Source organism: Rhinolophus sinicus, linkage group LG04 (genome assembly GCF_036562045.2).
Source record: "Rhinolophus sinicus isolate RSC01 linkage group LG04, ASM3656204v1, whole genome shotgun sequence".
In the NCBI taxonomy this organism is placed as follows: Eukaryota; Metazoa; Chordata; class Mammalia; order Chiroptera; family Rhinolophidae; genus Rhinolophus; species Rhinolophus sinicus.
In genome coordinates this window covers 8,034,004-8,056,902 of record NC_133754.1, presented here as the reverse complement: position 1 = coordinate 8,056,902, position 22,899 = coordinate 8,034,004, and the positions used below count along the sequence as shown (strand labels likewise).

The following is a 22,899-nucleotide window of genomic DNA, read 5'->3' as shown; positions in this document are numbered from 1 at the left end:
TAGGGCTTAGTCACTCCCTTTCCCCTCGCCCCCACTCACCACCTGCTCCCCCCATTCCTTATTCTCCTTTTTAAATATCTGTTACACACCTAGAATATACTGGACGTTAGAGATATGAAAGAAAAGATATACACTCCCTTCTACTAGAAAACAACATTCAAAATTAGAATAAAGTATAGCTGCCAGGTACCGAGTAGCTTAGAGTAAACACAGGGAAAATGACTATTAGTCAGCTAAATCCGTGTAACTGCATTCCTGTCCATCTTAGCTTCTCCTTCACAGAGACAGTAGTTTTAGAGTAAATACATCTCTTTAGGTGCCACAGACAACTTCTATGGACTCCAGTGTACAGTGGGTTTCCTCCCCCACCACTTTATTGAAGTATAGTTGACATAAAATTTGTATGTATTTAAGTAAGTGATGATTTGGTATATGCATACACTGTAAAATGGTTACCACAATCAAGCTAATTCATACAGTATGGAAAACAGTATGGAGGTTCCTCAAAAAAAAGTAAAATAGAACTACAGCATTTTCTTGGAACCAAAATAGGCTCCCTTGAAACCAAAATACACTTCCTATATTATCATCCTATCAACCAACCGAATAACCTTATGGGAAAAAAGGAAGTGGAGCTTGGCCAGGCGTGGGTTTGGTCAGCCTAGTTTGGTTCCCCATCCGTTGTTTTAAATTTTGCAAAAGATGAAAATCAGGCTTACTCGTCAATTTTCAGAATTTATTCATTAAATATTTAACTAGTTTTGAACCTCTTCTGTGTGCCAGCCACTATTGTTGGCACTGCATCGCAGCCCCTCTTCTTAATTTACTGGCAGAGGAGTAGGAGGGCACAGTGTGGCTGAAGCACTGTCCCAGGTCACTCAGTGGGCACTGTGGTCCCACGGGATACCAGAGAGAGGCAGTGCGGGACAGCTGCCTGGAGGAAGTGGTCTGTCTGCTGAGTCTTGAGAGAAGAGTAAGAGAAGGAGAAGCTAAGCCTGGGAGCCAGCCTGTGCAAAGGCCCAGAGGCGGGTGAATGCCTGGTGCTGTCTAGAAATCTCAGGGCGTTTGGGCTGACTGACATGTTGGCATGGTAGATTTGAGGGTGTGGAAAATGTGGATGGAGAGTGGAGGAGGGGCCATATGTTTATCAGGGTGTGTTCGCAAGCAGTGGGGAGCATTGTCTGTAAGACAGCAAAGCTGGGGCAGGGTGAACATGTCAGGAGGGTCCCGATAGGGAACGGTGGATTGAGACAGGAGAGATGGAAGGAGAAGAGCGATTTAAGATGGGTTAGGAAGAGGAGCAGATTCTGAGCATGGCAGGTTCCATGTTGGACTAGAGTTTCAGTCACGTTAGAAATACCTAGGAGATTCAGTTGGCAGTTGGAAGTGTCGATCTGAAGTTGATTGACCTCTTTGTCTTTCTTTGAAAATTACAATGACGTTTACTCATCTCTCCTCTTCTGATAAATCACCTATTCTTTATCAGAAGACTAAATAACCTATTCTTTGTCTATTCTCAAGGTCATTGGTAAGAATGCTGAGGTGACAGTTGCAAGTTCCTTTGGGCCTTGGATATCAATTGTATGACCCCTAGGAATTAAACTCTGTCTTTTACTCTTGATTCAACTATGCAGGGCTTCTGTCTGTTCTACCCTTTCCAGATCAAAGATTATTCTTGTGAAGACATGAGAAGTGAAAAGAGTTTGAAGAGTCTTGCCTTCTTTCTCATCTGCAAACCTTACATCATTTTCTAGCATTGGTGGAACCTCTCCTCGTTCTCTTCTTTGGCCTTAGTGCCCTCCAGGATTGTTTTGTCTTTCTAGGAATATTCTTGAAAGTTTCGATTCCAGACGCCTGTGGCATAACAGGCATTGGCGTTGGATAGACGTAGATTCAAATCCTGGCTCTGTCTGTGTGTACATAGTAAATCTCTCTGAACGTTAGTGTCTTCATCCAGGAAGTGGAGAAAATTAATTACACTACCTTTTAAGTTGTGATTAGTAAATTAGTTAACTTATAGAAAGCACTTAGCATATAGGTGATAAATATGGCAGTGTTCTTCCCCTGATCTATTGTGTTTATTCCCAGTTGAAGTTTCAATGAATAGAAGATAACTTTCTACCCTCTGCATTTGGGACCCTCTTATTTTCCGATGATACTGCAAAATGAAGTGTGACTATATTTTGCTTTTCCAAGTAGCACCTCAATATATTTATCTCTGATCCTGACTTTTTTATAGAAAGATTTTTGGTGTAGTATTCTTTGTTGCAATGGGGTTTGACTTTTGTAAATCTTTTCTGTGCCATTCATAATTTAGCATAATTTTTTTAAATTTCCCTTAATGACCTGTTTTTGTTTTACTTGTTTTACCACTTATACACTTCAGAAAAATCAGCAATGCTCAAAAAAGATTTTCGTTCATTTGTTTTGTTTTTGCTCCCAGGATTTGTGACGCAGCCACAATCCACTGTCTTTTGGAGCAAGAACTGGCCCACGCTGTGAACGCCTGCTCCCACGCGCTGAATAAAGCCAACCCTCGGTTCCCAGAGGTGAGGAGCTCATGGTAAATCCTCATTCACAGGTTTTTTAGTGTTACACATATGTCTTGATACTATAAAATGTGCCATGCCTTTTGAAAGTGCATTATATACGTAGTCCGTATGAATCTCTGCCAGAAGCTTATGGTAAATTTGTGACCAAATTTTTATTTTATTTTTCTCTTCCTGCCACTTTTCCATTCCTGTTCTTAAATTCTCTTCATTCTCTCCACCTCAACTTGCAATCACTTGTCACCTTGCCACCATTCTTCTACTTCTCCCTTTAACTATTACCATTCCTCCTTCCCCTGCACCTTGGTATAGAACAAACCAATGTAGCATGTATTTTATGAAAGATGCTCATTCAGTTTTGAAGTTGTGCACTGAAATTATTTTTACTTCATTTTGTTTTACTAAATTGGTAAATTTAGTAAATTTTTGTGGAGAATTATAAAATTTTGTAACTTTTGTAAATTTTTAATGTAGAAGTTAACAGATTGGGTAGAATATAACTCTCTTAAATGTGATACATGGTAAAAGGCAATAGTGGAGAGAAAACAGACAGCATTATTTTATTCTTTTAATTATTTAATTGAAGCGACCTAAATTAATATACACATAAGTGTTAGTCGTCAAGGTTAACATCTAAAAAACAATCTGGTTGGAACTACCAACAGTCATGGATAGAACTAATTATGATCAGATAATGCCCCGTTTAGACGTTTAGAACATGGTTTTCTTCGACTTAACTTTTTTATGGGAATATGTGCATGTTGTTGCCAGCATATAAATAATTGTGTGTAGGAGATGTGGTCCTGAGTGTATTCGCTATAGTCAATACATTTTTTTGGGGGGGTTCTGTGATATAAGAATTAGAAGAGTAATTATGCTAATAAATACGAGTGTGAAATTGTACAGTTATAATAGAATTTTGGTAGATTTTAAAATATGGTTGTAATGTGGATTTAAATTGCAAGAATAAAATGTAAAGCATTTGCTGATGATTGAATCCCAATTTAACACAGAACCACTTGTCTTTTTGTTTTCCCTAGAGTCTTACTAGAGACACTGCCACTGAAATAGCCATCAATGTGAAGGCGCTGTATAATGAAACAGAATCTTTACTAGTTGGCAGGGTTCCTTTGGTAAGGAAAAGAGCTGAGTGATCACATAAGAATGGTGGTAAATGCTTGCGTCTTACCTCATTAGGGAGCATACATTCATCAGATTCTAATGCAAAAACGCAGCTCTTGCCTCCACCCTTAGAGCTTCCTTTTTACCTCATTTTCCTTCCAGAAAATACATGGCTAAACCCGTGAGTTAGGGTTCAGGCTAACCAGAGAAGGGATTTCCCCCTCCTATATGCCAACATGTTTTTATATAATCCTGCTCTCCCTGGTCAGTTTGAGAGATTTGTGCTTTATACAGTGTAGTAGGCATTCCTCGGGAATGGTAAACTCAGTCTTGCAGAAAATTAGAGGAAATCATAAGTTTGTTTTCAACAGTAACATGAAAATATGATTGGTATGGCTTTCTGGATTTGCTTAAAAGACAACACTCTCTAGACTGAGTGTTTCAAGAACTAGCCATATCCCAAGATGAACTCAGATTGGTGCTGGACATCAAGTTTAGGCCAAGTCTGAATCTGACCACAGTCCACAGCCCTCAAGCCTCAGTGCCGACGACCACTGATGTCCTGTTTGGCTCGCCGGCAGGCCTTGCCTGGTCAGCCTTCCAGTTTCTAGCATGTTGGGTCTGCTCGCCACCTAGCGTCCGACTGTGAGCTGTGCGCACGTGCTGCTGGGACCGTGCAGGACGCCTAATGCGTTTAGCTAATTTTCTTTTCCTTGTAACAATTCTGATTAATTGATCGGTAATAGTCTTAAAATATTTTTCTCGACTATAATTTTATCTCTTGCTTTGGAAAATATACACTTAAATAAAAGTGATAGTGAAAGTCATAGTAACTCGCCCAGTGGGGAAGTGGGAGGTGCGTCACGTAGCCTAGCAACTAAAAAGTGACTGTGGGTAGAATTTGTTTGATTGGGATGCAGAGGAGTAACACCCCCAGAGCATCCTTTACTCAGAACAGAGAAGCTCGAGGCTGCACGAAGTCCATTGCTCTCACCCACCTCCAGAGGGAAGTGAAATACAACTTCCTTAAGGCCAGAGGTGGCTGCTCCTGCTACCGGCTTGAAGGAGAACTTGAAGGAGCAGCACTGGTTGCATCTTTTGATAAAAACAGTGGGAACATCTTCTTGGCTATTCTTGGTACTTCCGTGATTAACCAGAATCATCGTGTTTTGCTCTTTAAAATTAGTCCAGGAAATCCAGGTAACTTGGGTCCCAATTTTTGGATGGAGGACATGTAGTTTTTGTGTTATTTGAAGTACATTTCAGATAATTTCTGATTGACAAGACCTAAAAACATGACTTTTTCTGTATTTTAGTTCTCTACACCAAAAGTATTCATCGAGTATTCATATTATTTGAATTCATACTATATGAAAGTATTCATATTATTTGGTTAATATTTATCAGTGATATAGGTTAATATAGAAGGAGCCTTGTTCTGTCATTATCAAGTATGGATGTTTGGTTTAAAATATATACAAGAGAATTTTATCAAAACCTTTGACAATACTGATATCACAATAGTTGATCGTGTTTGAGAGCAACTAAGGTTTACTCTTCATTTTGATTCTATAATTAATATGCAGTAACCATTTCATCAATTTTATAAAACGTATATTCTTAGATTAAAAAGAAAGTGGTAAATTATATATAATAGGGTGGAGAGTCTCTATATTTTTATTAACTACTAGAAATGGTAGATACCTTAAATAACAAGGTGAAAAAATAATATCCGTAATAAATAACAGTTCCATTCTCTCTGAACTTTCTGTTTAAAATTCTATGGACCTATATGTAGTACTCTGCAATTTTAAAGTTATTTATAAAAGTATTTATTAGCTGGCGGAGCCCTTAGAAGTAATCTAGTCACGATCTACTGTTTGTTGAAGTGGAAACGATGACTCCTAAAATCAACTGACCTTCCCTTGGTTGCATAGTTGGTACCAAGGCCCGGACTAGAATTCAGTCACTTCCCTTCCAGTTCTGCACGTATCAGTGTTTATTTCACCTTTATTCATTTATCGAATTTTTCAGTGCTTTTTAGTAACTGCTTTGAATGTGTAGATAATAGGTGACCAGTTAAATTCTCTGTAAAGTTTCCAAACCCTCTTCCAGATTACAAACGATTTAGCTTTTTGCATTGCCCTGATTTTTCAACAGCTTTTCATCCCAAATTTTTCTGAGATCCTTAGGATTTTTTTCCCTTAAACTTACTACAAAAATTTTCTAGATTTTTGTGCCAAGTAATTCTTACTCTCTGATGGATTTTTGACCAATTTTTAAAAATATGGTTGTCCACACAGTATGTAAATCAGATGGATTTTTGTCACAAATAAGTAGAGTAATGAGATTACTCACTAGTGCAAATGTCACACTAGCTACTTATATCATCTGTGGGAAGTAAGGATAAATGTACCTGGATTTTTCTCAATATAAGATAATTTGTTCTTTGTTTATATTCCTTTATATTAACAACAACGACAACAGTAACAATAGCCTAGCCTAGCCTAGTGAGAGAGGAGGATGTTCCTTGTCAGCATAATTTATTCTACATGATGTTGGGCACTGAGCCTTGTTTTCTTTGATTTTTAATCGTCTGGTAAATAGCAGCTGGAATCTCCCCATGAAGAGCGGGTCTCCAGTGCCTTACATTCTGTGGAGGTGGAGCTACAGAAGTTAACAGAGATCCCCTGGCTGTATTACATCCTACACCCAAATGAGGACGAGGTACGTCAGATTCAGCCTGTTTCCTTAGAAAGGTAGACTTCATAATCATTGACCGTAAACTCATCTTTTGGAAGAGATGTTCAAGGACAAACACATTTTGAGCACTGCCTTTGTTTGTACTGTTCTTGAACAGGCGACAAAAAGCTTTTGTGTGAACCAAGGTAACTTCCGGGACTCGGTACATTTTCAGTGGACGTAACTGTGTGAATGTTTTTGAAGACGTTGTCATTTCAGCAATATTTTGTGTTTGTAACCCGTTCCTGTGTCATCTCTTATATTAGAGGGTTTTTCCTTCTCTTCCTATCCTGAGAAAATTCTTTGCTTGTTCCACTCGAACAGGAGCCTCCTATGGATTGCACCAAGAGAAACAACAGAAGCACAGTATTTCGCATAGTGCCAAAATTTAAAAAGGACAAGATTCCCAAGCAGAAGACAAGTGCACAGCCTGGTAGGTGCTCCACACTGGGAGGGAAAGTATAACACCATGGGAAAATAGCTTATCAAAGTGATGCCACTGAAGTGATTAGAATGTTCTGGAACTAGACCATGGTGATCATCACATGATGTTGTAAATGTACGAAATGCCACTGAATTGTCCACTGTAAAATGGTTAAAATGATGAGTTTTATGTAATGCTCATTTTACCATAGTAAAAAAATTACATCGTACCTAAACCATGTCCACATATCAGTAGGAGTCTGTAGTTACAAAAAAGCACGCAAGGAAACGAGGCAACTGCTGGTTGGCTTCTACGTTCGGTAGATGTCAGTGCGTCTGCTTAGATGCTTCTTTATTTTGCTCAACAGCAGTTTAAGGCTTCAGCATGTATCTTGTTTTTCTTTATCAAAGTTCAAAATCTAGATCATTTTGATAAATGGAACATAGAGACTTTCATATATTCCTTTAGTTTGCTAAATGTATTTTCCACCTAAAATTATATAGCCTCCCTCTCCTGTTTAAGGACATAAATTACACCATTTTAATCCCCCTTGGTCAGGACAACCTACTATGATATTTGCATTCTCAAGCAAAGATTAAACTCTTTCTTTGAAGTTGTGGTCCTGGTTCCCTTCCCACCTTTCCCTAGAGATTTAGTTTAATGCTAAAGCACCTTCAAGTTCTATGTATAGGATAGTAGGTGCTTTTCACAATGAAATCGGTTTGTAAATCTTTTGAGTTAGCGTTCTCATTTTAAAAAGTGATATCTAATCTGATTTTTGACCATGATAAAGCTGCTATTGAAGGGCATTTTAAAATCAACTGTGGCAAATAGTTAGGCTTTTATTAATCTGGTCAATGTTGAATAAAATGTATAAAAGAATGATTATACAAACTGAAAAACAGCCATCTGAGAGGGTTGTGTGGACAGTTTTTAGAGGACATTAAATCAATTTAACAATACATTTCTTTTTTATAATTATCAATAGTAACAGAATCCATACAGGCAGCACTCGAAGTCTGCAAGACCTGAAGCAGAAGTTTGTGTAAAATTGAGGACCCCATTGTCAGATTTTAAATTTTAATTCGCATTTCTAGCTAATTATTAGGTTGGTGCAAAAGCAATTGCGGTATTTGAAATTATTTTTAAGCCGCAGTTACTTTTGCACCAACCTGATAACTTGTAGCTCGTTTCATATAGTCTTAAGGAAATCGTCAGAACTTTAGACCTTGTGTGACTGATCCTAACCGTGAGAAATACATTATTTATGCGTGTCGTGTAGGTTGGGTGGCTTTCAGGAGGAAATTGAGCTAAAGCTACGGGCTGAGGCTCTCTGCCGTGAATGTCTGTGTGTAGTCAGAGCCTCATGTTGGCTGGTGGTCTGTAACCTGCATGGGAGAAAATGGAATTGCAGTTTTGTTCAAACAACACCTTTGACCTTTCCTTTTGCTAGCACTGCTGCTGTACTCTGTTTTGCATCTTCTTTGGCCAACCTTTCCTTTGTGATGCATTGAGCATGTAGAAATTAAGGGGGTTTTGCTCTTAACTTTGGTAGTTCAGAAATGGGGCACAGAGGAAGTTGCTGTTTGGCTGGATCTGCTCAATTTGGGAGAGTACAGAGAAACCTTCATCCGTCATGACATCAGAGGGGCGGAACTTTTGCATCTGGAAAGGCGAGATCTTAAGGTATTTCCTTTGTGCTATCCTTCTGCTCTTGACATTTTTCTTGCAAAACCGAATCCTTTCTCCTGTGCCGCTTCTGTTATGTGCTTATAGCTTGGCTTATGTTATGCAAATATGCAGTAATCTAATATGCATTGCCCTGTGGTCTGAATTCCTTCTATGCTTTTTACACAAGAGTATCAGCAATATTTTCCTGTCAAAATCATTCTCCTACTATTATGGCTAAAGCTTAGCATGACTTTAGTAATTTTTCTCTACTAAAATTGGTATGGCTATTCCTATGTGCTAATGTTTTTAAATGGATCACGTTTCCATCAGCTCATTCTATTGGATCAGCATGAAAGGTGATCGTTGTTGCTGAAAATGACTTTAAAAAAACTAATATAAGGTTAACAACTAAAAATTAATTCAAAATACCAATAACAAAGCCTTTCTAATATATGGAACTAGATGAGAGACGTACAGTCCCATAATTTTGTTGCATTTGTAAAATGACCCTTCAGATGTCACAGGAACAACCAGACCAATACGTTCAAATTTCCTTTCCGTGACTTATTGTTAAAATTGTATTATTCCCAAAAAACATTTATTATTTTCTTCAGTAAATGAAATAAAGATTTTGCCTTGCTTTCACTAGACAGTTCAGAACCTACTTGTTATTTACAGTGGAGAAGGAAAATCATTAGTTTGTGGTCTGTAGCAATTCCCTTTAATTCTTTGGACAGAGACTCAACAGTAGAAATAGCCAAAGTAGGCTATTCGGTCTAGGGTTAGGAGTAGGGTTTTTGTCATTGTATATTTTCTTACCACATGTTGCCATTTTAAAATTCCAAGATTGTTGAATAAACAAGTGAAAAGGCTTCAACATTTGTTGGAGTGATCCTTTCTCTGTAGACCAAGTTCTAAACTGCATAGAATTATGATACAGTAAGTTCCAAACAAATTCTGTTGAACTGTTGTGTGTCTGTCTACAACAAAGTTAGCAGAAATCTTTGAACAGTTACAGGGTAACGTATAGATCTTTATAATGCAGAGTCACACAGTCTCAACATGTCAAAAGTGAACACCACATTTTTAGCCAGAATAATAATAAAATAATAGATTAATTAACTACCTTAGTTGAGAGTCCCAAATCTGGAACACAGCAAAAGATACAGTATTGTATACTTCATAAAGTAAAGGTTGGCTTCAAAACTTGAAATGAATGCACACAAAACATAAATGTGAGAATCGTTATATCCAACATATTTGTGTAGCTTCTGATATCCTCAGCAGGCAGCAATATTTATTGAATAGCTACTGATTAATGTATTATGCCAGCTATGTAGGTGGCACCTGCTCTCTAGAAACTTGCATTTCATTTGCCATAAAATGGGCATACATTCAAGGACAAGACTCTGTGTGTGTGTGTGTGTGTGTGTGTGTGTGTGTGTGTGTGTGTGTAAATATGTATATGTTATATAAATATGTGTATGTTATGTATATATTATGTATATGTTTGTACATATGTAAAAATACAAATACACACAGAATGAGTGAAGCAAAAACCGGGGGTGCCAAAAAAAAAAATGTATACACATGACTTGTATTCATCTCCCGTTGTCGGTATATACTGAGTATTACAATTTTAATACAGTTTTTCCCTTTCTTAAAATGTGTCTACATTTTTTTGGCACCCTCTGTATTTGCAGAATGAAAAAAACATAGCTCATGCATATACTATGTCAAAGTTAGAGTGATAGGACCTGGCTGGAAAAAAGAATAAGTAAAAAAGAGATGATTAAAAATTATTTTAGTAAACTTTCTCTAGCTTTTCATGGGGCTTTTGGTTTTGTTTTTTATTTTTTAATGCAAATTACATTTTTTCCCTTAAAGCTTTTCTTTTAGAAATTTGTATTGACGTGGTTCTTCTGAACTCTTGGTTCTAAAACAGAGCATGGTGGAATGGGAAAAGGAAAGTAATTTTACAGACAGAACCTTCTGTAGAACAAAACCATGAAACTGGAGGACGAGTGGTCTCTGTAGTGTGGTTGTCAGAGACAGCAGACCCTTCAGAATAAAGTCTCTAAATGTGGTGGATTACCTGCCCCTGGGTAATCTTATCCATATCCATTGCTTCAAATACTCTCTATGAATGTGTCATATCAGTGGTTCACACCTTGGTATTTCCAGCCTTGACCTTATTTGTGAACTTGAGGATTATGTGACGAACTCTCCTTGATACTTGGCTGTGACACAGATATGTCAGTCTGACCATGTCCAAAACCAAACTTTTGACCTCCTGTTTCCCTCCCATTCTGCCCCTTCTCCAGTGCTCTGTGTCTTAGTAAATCAGCCCTCTCTCCCTGCAGCTGCTGGAGCCAGAGCAACCCAAGGTCACACTTCGCACTTTCCTCTTCCTTATCCTTGTCCCCCTGACTCATGAAGCCCGTCCCCAAATCACGTGGCTTCTAATCTCCATCCATTTCTCTTTCTCCTTTCCACAAATTCTACTCCACTGTGATTTCTTGCCTATATAAGGTTAGGAACTCCCTAACTAGCCCTTCCGCTGCTATTCTCTCCAGCCTTTAATCCACATTGCAACCAGAGTGATCATTTCAGCATCAGGTATATCACTTTTCTGCTTAAGACCTTTCCATGGTTTCCCATTTATCAGAATACAGACTCACATCTCTGTGAGGCTAACAGATTCTGCCTGTTCATCAACCTGCTGTGGAATCACTGGCCCCATGCTGGGCTACACCCCATCTACCCGGGCCTTATTTCATTTGCTTAAAAATGCTAAACCGTTCCTCACCTTAGGAGTGTACCCCTTATGGTATGCTTCTCCCTCTACCCATGGCCTGCCTGAGTCTGCTCAGATCTTGGCTCAGGTGTTACCTCCTTTTCACCGAAACAACTAGAGATAGCAATGTGACAGTCAAAAAGTGGCAAAGGGAGAGTACATCTAGAATGTGCTTTAACAGACAGATAAACTGCATTATTTTCCCTCCTGGAAGACAGTAGGAAAACGTAAGGGACACCAAAGAAAATGGTAAAGACACAGTGGGTTTTGTTTGGTTGGTTTTTGTTTTTCTCCATTTGGAAAGTTGTGTATGTGTGGCTAGAAAGATAACTGAAAATCCAAAAAACATGCTTCTGCAAAATTAGGCCTATTCATCCAAAGGGAAAAAAAGCCAATAATAAGGAATATGAAAAAATAAAGAAACGTAATAAAAATCAGGGTATAACTTTTTTGCCTAACGCCTAGAAGATGTGAAAGTGTTGAACTCAAACTGAAGAAGTTAGTGTGAGTCCACAGGAAACATTCACCTCACTGCATCACAGGAGTCATTTTAAGTACAGCCTGCCTCTCCCAAAGAAGTTTTCATTCTTGAGAATACAATGTTCATATGGCCTATAAAGAACATGTTTAGTATTAAGTATATGTCTTAATCAATAACTGTTATCACAAAATATAAAGAATATTAAGTTTTCCCCTCCAATCAAAGGAGCTGAATATAACTATAAATGCATGTACATTTGAAATTTAGGTACCGTGTTTCCCCGAAAATAAGATCTAGCTGGATAATCAGCTCTAATGCATCTTTTGAGCAAAATATTAATATAAGACCTGGTCTTATTTTACTATAAGACCGGGTCCTTATAATATAATGTAATATAATATAATATAATATGATATGATGTAATATAATATACTATACTATATAATAAATAATTATATATAATATATAATAAAAGACACATTAGAGCTGATGGTCCAGCTAGGTCTTATTTTCGGGGAAGACACCAATAGCGGACACTGGTGTCCTGTCTTCCTCTAAGATTTGGCCTTGCTTTTAAGTTTGTTATTTTAGTACACACGCAGGAAATGTATACTGTGTTTCCCTGAAGATAAGACCGGGTTATATTAACTTTTGCTCCAAAAGATGCCTTAGAGCTTATGTTCAGAGGATGTCATCCTGAGAAATCATGCTAGAGCTTATTTTCTGGTTAGGTCTGATTTTCAGGGAAACACAATAGTTGCCTTAAGACTGTGGATGACCTAGGGTCATATGAGAAAATACTTTTCAGGGTCAGTTAAATGTTGTAAAAATGTCACCCTGAAATTATTCCAAGTATGAAAAGAGTACTGGTTATAGAAAGAGGATTTTCCAGAAGGATTCAGAATCATCACTAGCGCTGTTGCTATAGAACTCTAATTGCTCATAAAGTATATGGGAGAAACTGTGTGTGTGTGTGTGTGTATGTGTGTGTGTGCACATAACGTACTTAAAACAGTTTGGTCTACTTCATTTACAAGTTTAGAAATAGGGGTGGCCAGTTAGCTCAGTTGGTTAGAGTGTGGTGCTAATAACACCAAAGTTGCCGGTTCAATCCTCACATGGGCCACTGTGAGCTGCGCCCTCCTTAAAAATAAGTAAGTAAGTAAATAAATAAATAAATAGAAAAAGTTTAGAAGTAAATAATGCTCTTCATCTGCAAAATAGAGTGGATATTTGGAATTTTTATCTTCTCAGAAAAAAAACTTGTACTTTGTAATCCTTTTTCTAGGCTGCTTTGGAAGTCATCATTTTACTAATTTTCAAATATTTTAAAAACTCTGTTTTATAAAGTTAAGTTATTTGACTTCACATATTAGCAATTTGATTATGACCATGACACGTAAAGACGCTGTGGAGTTTGGAGGCCTTCACCCTTCCTTTTAGTTTTTCAGATAGTAAGTACTGTGTCCATCTTGGATGCATTTCATTCATTTCTGCAACAAGGATTCATTTGCCTGCTATGCAGTCATCATCCATTTCTGAAAGTTAACTATTGAATTCTTGGTTCTTTATAGGAAATAGTTCCTTAAGAAACAAGAAGGGAAAGTTCCTTAAGAAACAAGAGTTGTGAGGGAAAGGAACCAAAAGTGTTTGAGGAAAAGCATCAACCCACAGATTACTGTGTTTAAGGAATTTTCCACCCTTACACATTACAAAGTGTAAAGAATATTTAAATATTGCTCTCAAATCAAAGATTCTAAATGCAACTGCAAATGCATTTACGTTCCAAACTTAGGTACTAGGCACCTGGTATCTTCCTTTAGGATTAGGGGTCACTTTTAAGTTTGATATTTTATTAAGGAAATGTATAGTTGCCTTAAGACTAGTTGTGTCACACATCACTTTTCTCGGAGGTCACAAAAGGACTTGTGTTTTTTAAAAAAAGAAGATAAAGAAGAAACTAATTTTGACTCTTGAAGAAGAACTGCCATTGTGTACCATTTATGAGAATGTTACATTTAAGAGTTTGTGTAGGATGCGATTTTTTACTGGTTGGTAATTTTTCAATGTTGGGTTATTTTTGTTTTATAAACTTATTTTTCTAGCTTTCACTTCCTGAATCATTGAATATAAACTAAAATAAATGAACTGAATGCTCATTACAAGTTAAATATTTAATCCCCAATTTTCTCTTGTCAGTAAACTTCTTTCTCTTCCTTCTTTTTTCTTTTTCTTTCCTTTTCTTTTCTTTTTTTTTTTTTAGGACCTGGGGATACTGAAAGTGGGTCATATGAAGCGAATTCTCCAGGGAATTAAAGAGCTTGGAAGGAGCACTCCTCAATCTGAGGTGTAATCTTACTGGTGCTATTCCTCGGAAGGGAAGTAATTGCTACTTAATACAGAGTTCTTTGAAGCAGTTGGCTATTCTTGTAGTTTTCTGCTTAGAGAAATTAGCACCACTGAGGCACCTGTATGGCTTGATACGTTGCTGTGGGTGAAAATTTTGATTTGAGGTAGTAGAAAATATTTTTGTGCCAAAAAGGACATTCCACGAAGCCATTTTCTTATTTTGCAAACTTGATGTGTTGGAGTACGTTCACCTTAGTAAAACAGTAGGAAAAATCTGAGACAATTGCCTTGTCTAAAACGGGGAATTGCAAAATGTTTCCTTTCCTTAACCTGGTCGGATGGAATGTTCTCACCGTACGACCACCTAACTTGGCTAAGACTCCTTAGGTCTCAGTTTTGGAGGCCTTGACTTCTTCCTTAACACCCCTGAGCAGGGGACTAAAATATGAATTAAGTTGTGTTTTGAATATTAGATGGGTATCACCTCAGATTCCTAGCACTCAGTGGTCTAAGAATATGGCCCAATATTATGAATGAAGGCAAATCTTAGTGCACGCTATTCCTGCCTGAATTGTCTTTCTTTTCCTTGCATGTCACATCTAATACTGTAACACTTAGTTTTAATGTCAGTTTTCATGGAATTAATTTATTACTACCTTAAGTACCTTTTTATTAGCTAAAGGCACTTTTCTGTTCTTTGATGTGGACTTTTGCATAAACATTCTGTATCTAAGAATTTGTGAACATGTGTCTGTCCCATAATCAACAATGATATACATCTTCCGCAAGTCAGCTGATCATAAACAGTAGGTATGCACAGTAAGAAAATTCTCGGGGTATTTTCATAAAATTTCATGTTTTGTCATCTAATACTTATTATGCTTTCCAAACCAAAATTCCCACATTGTGTTCTTATTTTTCCATTTCAACTGAATAATTATTTAATACTCTGTTTGCATTTATAACATAGTAGACTGCTGACGTTCAGGCTTTTTTCCAAGGTCTCAATAGGGATCTGTGTACTGATGGGTCACCCAGACTCACCCTCTGGCTACTCTTGACACAAACTTCCCAACAAGAGAAATTTTAATTCTTTTCTTAAGGGCTTTACATGATTATTATTTCACTTCTTTTATCCTATCAGGTAGATATTATTTTTCTAAACCACTGTACTTTAGTGTAGCTAATTAGGAGTCAACATTACAATGATCCAATCTTTGAAAGCCAAAGGTATACATATTGAAAGCTCATAAAAATATCCTTAAATAAGCTTTCTTTAGATATTCTATACCACAATAATTAATTATAACATTTAAAAATCTTCTATATAAGAGAAGTAAACAGGGTACTGACCCAGTGGTGACAATTTTCATAAAATAGCCTTCAAAGTAGGTGCTCAATAGATATACATACATACACACACCATGTACATGTACACATATATCTGTATATACATATATGTACATTTATATGTATAGGCACACATATAATCGTAAAATATACTTGCTGTTTTCTAGACAATTCTTTGCTGAATGTTTAAAGAGACTTTTTGATGGGAAAGCATTTAAAATGAACTATTATCAGAGATACAATTTGATTACATCAAAGGAGTTTAAGTATTTGACACTTTATTCTTATTTATAACTTTAGTATTTAACTACTAGTAAAATCACAAAATTTGGATATCTTAAAAATAAGTGAACCCAGTGGGTTCCTGACCAAGTGTATCTGACTATATATTTTACCTAAGTTGTGAATAAATGGATATTTTCCAAAGGGAATTACATCAAGTATCTTAAGAAAGTAAAAAGCTACTCATTTAATAATTTTAATATTATCCACACCTATGAAATAAAAGGTCTTTTCCTGTCCCTTTTATAAGCCCCCATCCTGCCAGGTGTCCTTTTCTTCTGGCACTTTCCTGTGAAATCAGAATATTAGATGCCCGGTTCTCAGAACTCTGCTAACAGCACAGATCTCTCTCTGTCCAGCTCTACCAAAAAAGGAAAAGTGGGGGAAGGAGGAAAGGAATTCTAGTAAAAGATGATTTAATATAAATATCTTTATTGATTTTCACTCCCCCAGCAAACCCCTTTGCCCATAGAAAAGATAAGTGATTACATTTTCAGAATTCAGAGTAAGATATAAATGATTGGTTTTGTTGTTGTTGTTGTTTAGTGTTGTTGTTGTTTAGTGTTCACTCTTAGATAACATCTCTCATATATACTTAAAACCTCAGTTGATGGAATTCTTAGCTAGAATTTTCCTGCAAACAGCTTTTGGATGAAGGAAATCCTTTAAAACGAGAATTTGATACATTTTTTGTTAAACAAGAACAGTTTTTCCTGTTTGCTTGTCTATGCATGGCTGCGCCCAGGTGACTTCACTCACACCTGTTTGCCAGGCTTGTGCTGTCAGAGTCCCCTGGGAGCCCTGTCAGTATCCCTGAGGAACCCGCTTCTTCTAACAGATGGGGTTCCAAAGACAGTAGGGAGGAGCAGCTGCATGGGGTCAGATCACAGCTCTGGGGAGGGCAGGGGGGCCTCTGCCTTGACCACACAAAGCTGGGGTGGGTCGCCCAGACCTGCGCCAGATTACCAGCTATAACTGCCACCTTTCCTCCCCACTAGGCTCTTTCACATGCAGGTAATTTGGGAGGGATGGAGAGGAGTCCCACCCGACATCCACTTCCTTTCAGTCTCGAAGAACTTACTTTTCAAGAAGGAAAGAGCCAGGGTCAAGCAGGCCTAAGTAACATTTCGAAGAAAACTCAGTTTCTCTCTGGCCTCTTCCCACCTTTCTTTCAGAGTTTCTTTCCCACTTCCTGGCTTCCTGTTTTCCCACACGCCCAACACAGTGATGGTTGCTCAAATTTTCACTGCAATGTACTACCCTCTCTTCATCAACTGTCCCACTGCAAAATGAGTCCTTTCGTCTCTCCCCACGTATCACGCATCGTGGGTCATCTAGTGAAGTTTTAGGAAGAAAACAATTTAAAGAAACTGCTTTTACAGTTTGCGTTTTATAAAAGTAAACCTGCTAATCTAAATGAATTAATGGATTAGATAATTTGGGTGTCGTGATACATATTGCTGTGGCTAAAAAGAGGGGACCTGTGAATGTCTAGGCACGTGCTGTCCGATAGCATAGCCACTAGCCACATGTGGCTATTTAAATCTAAATTAACTAGAAATTTAGTTTATCAACTGTACTAACCACATTTCAAGTGCCCGGTAACCATAGTGGACAACACAAATACAGATGTGGAACATTTATTTCCATCATTGCAAAAATTCTGGATCACATTGGTTTAGAGCATCACTACTCAAAATGTGGTCCATGAACCAGGGGTCTCCTTATCACCTGGGAACTTTCAGAAATACGCAATCTCAGATTCATTCCAGACCTACTGAATCAAAACCTTTTAACAATTTTCGTCAGGTGATAAGCACTGGTCTAGATACATTTTATCCCTCCTAGATTTGAGGGACCTGAGGTCTTCAAAAAGTCCTCAGAATAGCTCACTCCCCAAGTCACTGTTTCCTATCGGTTCCCCAGATAATCCCAGAAATCAGCTGAAATGCTGATTCATACCGTAGCTGAGTTTTCTTCTCAGTCCTTCTTCCTAATTCTGGTTCTAGCTGAGCCCTGCCTTCACAGTGGTTATATTTTGGTAGCTAAAGCAGAGCACGGGGGATTGGCTAGCATAGCTGGCCTCTCTCCAGCCCCTCGCCCCTCAATCTACCATCACTCAGTTTGTTGCTCCCGCGTCATTCTCGTTTGTTTACAACAAGGAACATTTCAGAAGACTATGTACTGAGATAAGTAAAGACCAAATCAGTCTCCTACAATTTGTGCATTTTCACTTTCTCTTATCAGTAGATTATCTTGTTGACACAGTTCATGCTTGAGGACACATAGCAGCACACACACGTTAAAAATCATTAGGCATGAAAAAAAGAACCAAAATGATTGCAAATAAAGTGAGTATTTCATTAAAGCCCCTAAAGAAGGCATGTTTGTTAGACTAAATCTGTTTTTCTTACTGTGCTGACTTATCTTAATTTTCAGATAGCTAATAATTCCTTAAAATAGTGCCTGAAAAATACCATTTCATATTCTTGACCTTCAAAATACAAATTACTTGATTATAAGATCTTTTCTAATGAGTGACTGTCAGTTAGTAATCCTTCACTTAGTTTTTACATATTGAAATAATTCACCGAAACATTACTGCCTAGAGATCTTCAGCCGATTTTCATGAATACAGAGGGCCCTACTTTAGTCTTCATGCAGGTTGTTTTGAACAGGAATCGAGGAAGGAAATATTCATGCAAAGCTCTGACTTAGAAAATTATAGCAGAATCGTCCACACATCCTTCTAATGTAAACCATCTGTTATCTCGGTTGGGGCTGACAACATAGTGCACTTTCATGTTACACAGATATGAATTCTTTAAGGATATAACTTTTCATTAAGTTATAAAAACATTACATCTATTAACCTTGACATCTAAGACTTCTTGTACACTGTTTCCCCCTCCCCAGAAAACATCCTGTATTTTTCACATGCAAGTTGGATAAAACAGTGGGTTTAGAGATTGAGGATACAAGTGGCAGTTTTAAAATACCAAGTTCTTTAAATCAGCCGAAAAGAGTGTGAAGTGAAGATTCCTCAAATACTGTTAGTCAATGGAATAGCCTCCCTTACCTCTCACAGCCCCTCCCTCTTTCCTCATGCCCCTCCCTCTCATAACCCCTCCCTCTCTTCATATCCCTCCCTCTTCACGGTCCCTCCCTTTCCTCTCACGCCCCTCCCTCGCTTCTCACGGCCCCTCCCTCCCTCCTGTATGGCCGCATGCCCAGCACAGTGGGGGCCTGGGACTTGTTTGTGTCTGCTATGGCAGCTCCCAGTGACTTTTGTATAGCAATCTGTGTCAGATGTTGCCTTTGCAATAGATGCCTTCCTAAAGAAACAAAAACTGAAAGGGTCATGATTATTGGTTTTATAATAAGCAAAACATTAATTTTTAATCTTATTGTTTTCTCTTTATTATTTCCACCATGGTTTGTTTAGAGATAATTTCTGTTAGAATAAAAAGCTATAAAGGTTTATAGAGAACAGTGAGATAAAAGACAGCTGGACTGCACCTGTTTGTATACTTTGTTATTTTCAGGAATAGAAGTTTAACAGTAACTGAGACTGCATTAAACTCAGTAACAATGTTTTAAAAAAATTACTAATATAGGTGAACAGATTAATGTTCTTTATGTAACAGATATTCTATTTGCATATATTTATATCCTCTCAATTTTTTATGCACTTCCAAGTTTTTGTTGGAAAAATAGAAACGAAGCCACTATTTAAAAGTTCTAAAAACGTTACATAAAATATTTCATTTTAGCTACAAGTTATTCATTACATAGGAATTTATTCATAGTCTGGGTATTTCATAGGAACTGCATTTCAAGAGTAACTTAGCCAAACTTAAAGGAATATAGGGTTACTTTAAAAATGTATTAAAATAAGTTTTATACTCAATGATGCCATTGAAATAATGCAGTTAAGGTATGCAAGCTAAAAATGAAAAAGAATATATTTTGTGGTCCTTACTGTTTGATTGCACTATTTCCCACAGCTTAGCCATGTCTATTTCTGTATTCTAAGTATTAAGCTAATGTATAACTAAAGATTTCTTTCAGTTCTGGTAACTGGTAACTAGTGCTGTGAAAGGTTTTGGTATTGTAACATTCCCAGTTTTGTAAGTTATATATTGTATGTTGAAGATGACTAATAAATTGGAGTAATATATTTATCTAGAGCTGGGAATTACGATAATTATTTTCAAATCTTCAAGTAAGTTTTATCAAATCTTTCTCTTCCTGTTAAGTGAGATAAAAGTCTCACTTTTATGTTAAAATGTCTATTTATACAACAGATTTCTCCTTTTACTGGTTTTATTAATTTTCATATTAGAATTTTTCTTATCTTTTTATACCAAAATAATTATCATGCTGGTTATTCAAACTGCCAAGATGTATTTTAGTTTGCTGGACTTTGGCAGACAAAATATTTAATAACACACCAGCTTTGTATGTTTTGTGGCTTTGGGGGCAAGAATTTTACCTTTGAATCTCTTAAGTGAGTTAGTGCTATTATCAGCAAAGTCATTAATAGACAGTGTTACTTGTAACCATTAGTAGAAAGTTTTCACAAGTTGTATAAATCAGTGCATTTATTTATTATGTTGTGAAATTTAGTCTTTATGCAAAATGCATAGTCTAGCTTTTTTCTTGTTACTGCTGTCGCTTGGAATGTAATAGCTCTGTTAACGATTTACTTATGTACTTAAAGTACTCATTTCTGTCAAACAGATGCCCAGGTTTTTTTTTTTTCCTGTAAAACATAGTATTCTCTACCATCATAGGTAACAGAATAGTAATAGGGACTTTGTTAAAAAATAATTTTCATGTCTAAAATAAATATTGAAAAAGGCATAAAGCCAAAGTGAAATCACCACTATTAAGAATTTAATGTAACCAAAGGATTTATTGTGCTATATTTTGCGAATTCGTATATAATTTATGTTTGAGTCAGAACTTCTTTTCTGTGGTAAATTTTCAATTTTTATCATAAAAGAAATCTCAGTGATTATACTGCCAACATTCAAATGCACATTAAGAAATAAACCCCCCAAAATATCACATACCTCAAGCGGCTAGCTGTGGGTTCCAGGGTGTATATTTTTTTAACTTATTTGCTTTTGACTCTGGGCTACTTTACTGATAGTAACCATCATGGATAATGATTTGTTTGTTTCTGTCAATTAAGTCAATGGGATTATTTTCCTAATGGGATTTTAATTGAGTTTTGAGTTACCTTGTTTAAAAGTATTCTCTATTCAACTGTTTAAAAGACTGAAAATTCTAAAACATAATGGCACAACATACCACACAGAATAAAATCACATGAAGGAAAAAAAAAAAGCTGTTTTGACTTTAATGTGAGTCAGTGTTGTATACCAAAGAAATCACTTTAACATGTCCTAAATTCAGTTGTTTTATTGCTTTACAGTATAAGCAGTAGATGAATTGTGAACTATTTAAGAACTATAGTAGGCAATTAAGAATTTACTATAATTTTAAAGACAGAGTTTTTTATTACTTTTACTGTTACACAAGCAATTATTAAAGTCAGGAAAAAAGAAAATATGTGAGAAACCTTATCTGGCTGTTAAAGGAAAAAAAAACTTGAGTTGGTCATGTTGGAAAGATTTGGAAATGAATAGTTTGAACGTAGATATGGTTTACTTTATACTACGGAAGCACAAAACATGTGTGAGATATGTGCTGGACACAATACCACAAAAGTGAAAGATGCCCCCAACCGGGTGAACTCTGAGACTGCATCTGTATCTTATCAACAACCAGCAAGTCCAGGGGGCCCATTCTGTGGAAATTTAGGAGTCAGTTGAGCAGTGGCTTGGATGACCTAGTTTGTGTTTCTTACATGAAGCCAATGTCTGTGCTTTGTCAACCTAACGATTTGCACAGGGAGAACTAGTCAGAGGGAGGGCTTCACTAGTTCCTGTAGAAGAACTCTGGTAAATACAGGTGAAACCATACCATCAGACTAACAAGATTTTCGTGAACTTGCCAAGCCTTGAATTTCTTGCAATGATAGATTTTCCTTTCATTGAAAACAAAAAGTTATTAAGATTTATAATATACGTAGCCGAATTCCGTGATTCTGGAGATGGGAATATGGTTTAGGTTGATCGGGTTCTGTGACTGGCACTGGCTCACTGTGTCCTTTCTACAAACTGTATGTTTTGTGCCTCAGTTTCCCCAATTAGAAATGGCACACAATATTATCAATTATAAGTACGTAGGGATTTTTCTTTTATAAAAGGAACTATATAAGTGTGAATCATACCTAAATTTACCATTCCTTTCCCACTGCCATTTGAAATATAAAGCCTTCCAAGACTATAGCACGAAAATGAAAAGTCCAAATTAATATCCCTTGATACTCAGTTTAAAAATGAGCATGAAGTGGCACTAACACTTTCTGTACCTGAGGAGCTTGTGGGCATTTTCATCTGTGTCCTGCCAGTTCATAGTATTCATTTTGGGATAGACTAAAATCATCTCACTTCTAAAATCTTCAGAAATTTAGTAGTATTTTTTTCCATACTGACCCCAAACAACCAATTTTATAGCAGTGATTTTTTTTTTTTTTTAACTTAGGCTCTTCCTGTCTTTTGTTATATTAATTCCCCAAAGAGGAAATTGTCTCTTTAAAGTGGTTAAAAGAATGGGACACGGGATTTCCTTACCCTGTGACGTCACTTACTCTCTCTGCAGAGTGAGTGGGGAATGCTTTCCTTGCCATTTGTCCTCTAGCCTGCATCGCTGGCTACCTTCGCTGGCTTTGGAGTGGTACTCCCTCATGCAAATGCCTTCAAAACTTCCTGTAAGGAAACTACACTAGAGATTATCTTAATTATTACTGTAATGGAAATTGGGGTGCAATTAAGGGAAATAAATGAGAAGAACCCGGTTAGAATCATGAACTGCAGATGAGAGCAAATAAATATTGATTTTATTTTTGCCTGACATTCACATTTATTCACTGTCTGATCCTTGACTTAAGGATTTTGCTAAATCTGGTGTGGATTTCAGCACAATATGATAACTTAGAGCGCTTGTGGCTTCTCCTCCCCTAAAAACATTGAAATTATAAGAGGGGGCAAGCCTCTTG

At 36.9% G+C, this 22,899-nt stretch overlaps 1 protein-coding gene across 7 annotated transcripts in view; it reads left to right on the top strand.

Moving 5' to 3' along the window:
• DGKH (diacylglycerol kinase eta) overlaps positions 1-19,957 on the top strand; it is a 165,129-nt gene extending 145,172 nt beyond the window's left edge. For 6 of the 7 annotated variants that reach the window (XM_074329334.1, XM_074329332.1, XM_019749798.2 and 3 more), the window contains 6 exons: positions 2,444-2,549; positions 3,590-3,682; positions 6,279-6,398; positions 6,738-6,846; positions 8,393-8,523; positions 14,050-19,957. In XM_074329334.1, coding sequence (XP_074185435.1) covers positions 2,444-2,549; positions 3,590-3,682; positions 6,279-6,398; positions 6,738-6,846; positions 8,393-8,523; positions 14,050-14,139 — 649 coding nt within the window. In that variant the 3' untranslated portion in view covers positions 14,140-19,957. The remainder of the gene's footprint in view (positions 1-2,443; positions 2,550-3,589; positions 3,683-6,278; positions 6,399-6,737; positions 6,847-8,392; positions 8,524-14,049) is intronic. The other variant, XM_074329336.1, reaches the window with a different exon arrangement.
• Positions 19,958-22,899: the final 2,942 nt, after the last annotated feature.